This window comes from Propithecus coquereli, unplaced genomic scaffold (assembly GCF_000956105.1).
Source record: "Propithecus coquereli isolate 6110/MARCELLA unplaced genomic scaffold, Pcoq_1.0 Scaffold48, whole genome shotgun sequence".
Lineage (NCBI taxonomy): Eukaryota > Metazoa > Chordata > Mammalia > Primates > Indriidae > Propithecus > Propithecus coquereli.
This window is the reverse complement of record NW_012150618.1, coordinates 6,171,872-6,173,467: the sequence shown is the minus strand read 5'-3', so window position 1 is coordinate 6,173,467 and position 1,596 is coordinate 6,171,872. Positions and strand designations below refer to the sequence as shown.

General features: G+C 34.1%; 1 protein-coding gene across 1 annotated transcript in view; it reads left to right on the top strand.

Annotated features, from left to right (window-relative positions):
- The window catches only part of UTRN (utrophin), a 522,534-nt gene that overhangs the window by 402,857 nt on the left and 118,081 nt on the right, over window positions 1-1,596 (top strand). The window contains exon 58 of the mRNA XM_012655520.1: window positions 766-967. Within this exon, the coding sequence (XP_012510974.1) occupies window positions 766-967 (202 nt within the window). The remainder of the gene's footprint in view (window positions 1-765; window positions 968-1,596) is intronic.

Here is a 1,596-nt window from a genome sequence, read left to right as displayed (position 1 = left end):
CCCTGCTCTAGCCCCGGTCATGCCCACTATTGATGTTCTGTACATAAAGAGTAAGGATGGGAGCAAACATATGAAGACCAAAGGATGCAGGGTCTGTCCTGTGAACCTCTACTCCTTCTTAGCTACAGGTTACCTCTAAGTCAGAGCATTGTGGGAAGTAAACCAGGTTAGGGCCAGATTGTGATGGCCTCATAGATCCGGCTCCATTCAGTGAGCAGTGGAGAACTATGATTTCGCTATAGAACCATTTTTGTTTGTTTTTTTGTTTTAACTGAGCATCTTCAGTGAACTTTGTTTGTTATGATATACATGTTTAGAAACTTGGAACAATTAATTTGGCAGTGATATAAAGGATGAAGGGGAGGTTGGTGAGCAGGTTGTTTGCAGGAGTTAAGATGAGGACAGCAATATAATATTAGAGATGTTATACCATTTGAAGTGGATTTAAAGATTCATGCCTTTCTATATTTAAAAGCAGAAAGAGTCTAGGGAAGAGAAAGCCAGAAAAGGAAAGTAGGAAAATTGGTATTACAAAGAGCAAAAAATGGGATAGTTGAAAAGCAACAGAGTTCAGATTGAAAAGCATGCAAATGTGATGAAATGTCAGAATGGAAATGTGTTTATTTCTTTAAAAGTTGAAATTAGCTAAAAAGGATAGATTCTTAAGTTGAAGAATCAAGCTAAATACTTGAGACTACAAGTGTTTTTGTTTCAGTGTTGTTGTCATGTAATGACTGTGCATAATCCTTTTTCTCACCTAATTAGTGGATCTCTTAGAGTTGAATACAACAAATGAAGTTTTCAAACAGCACAAGCTGAACCAAAATGATCAGCTCCTTAGTGTTCCAGATGTCATCAACTGTCTGACAACAACTTACGATGGACTTGAACAAATGCATAAGGAGCTGGTCAACGTTCCGCTCTGTGTGGATATGTGTCTCAACTGGTTACTCAATGTGTATGACACGTAAGTTTGTGTTTTTTTCCATTAAAATACTGTCATTGAATGAAATATATTGACAGTAGAAACTGTTTAAATTTTGAAAGTGAATTTTTTAAAAAGTACTTTCAAAGTACTTTTCCCAGTGGAAATATTTATGTTAATTGTTGAAAGTAAATGACTTTCCAAATCATTAAGCTCTTAACGAACAACAGAACAAAATAGAATGTAGAACTATTATTTCAAGATTTTCCTTCAGTTTGCAAAGGCTGTCAGATTTGCAGTATTCTTTGTCAAGAAGCTAGGGAAACCTAATGTGGATAAGTCCTAGTTTCTTCTTGTTTCAGAATGTCTTATAGTATTTCTTTTTTGAAAGGAAAAAAATTTGTTTTTATTGTTATGAATTAAAATGATTTATTAATATTTGCTCATAATAATGTGCTCTACAATCTCTGTATGACAACTGAAGGGCGATTTGAATGGCAAAGAATGGAATTTAATTTGTCTTTTGCTGTTAACTTTATTTACTACTGTAAATAAGTGGTAGTTATGTGCATATATGGTGTTTTAAATAATTTATGTTACAGAACACTCAAACATCTATAATTTAATTAGGTGTTCACTGTTACATAAAGGGGACTCTCAACTTCCTGCAT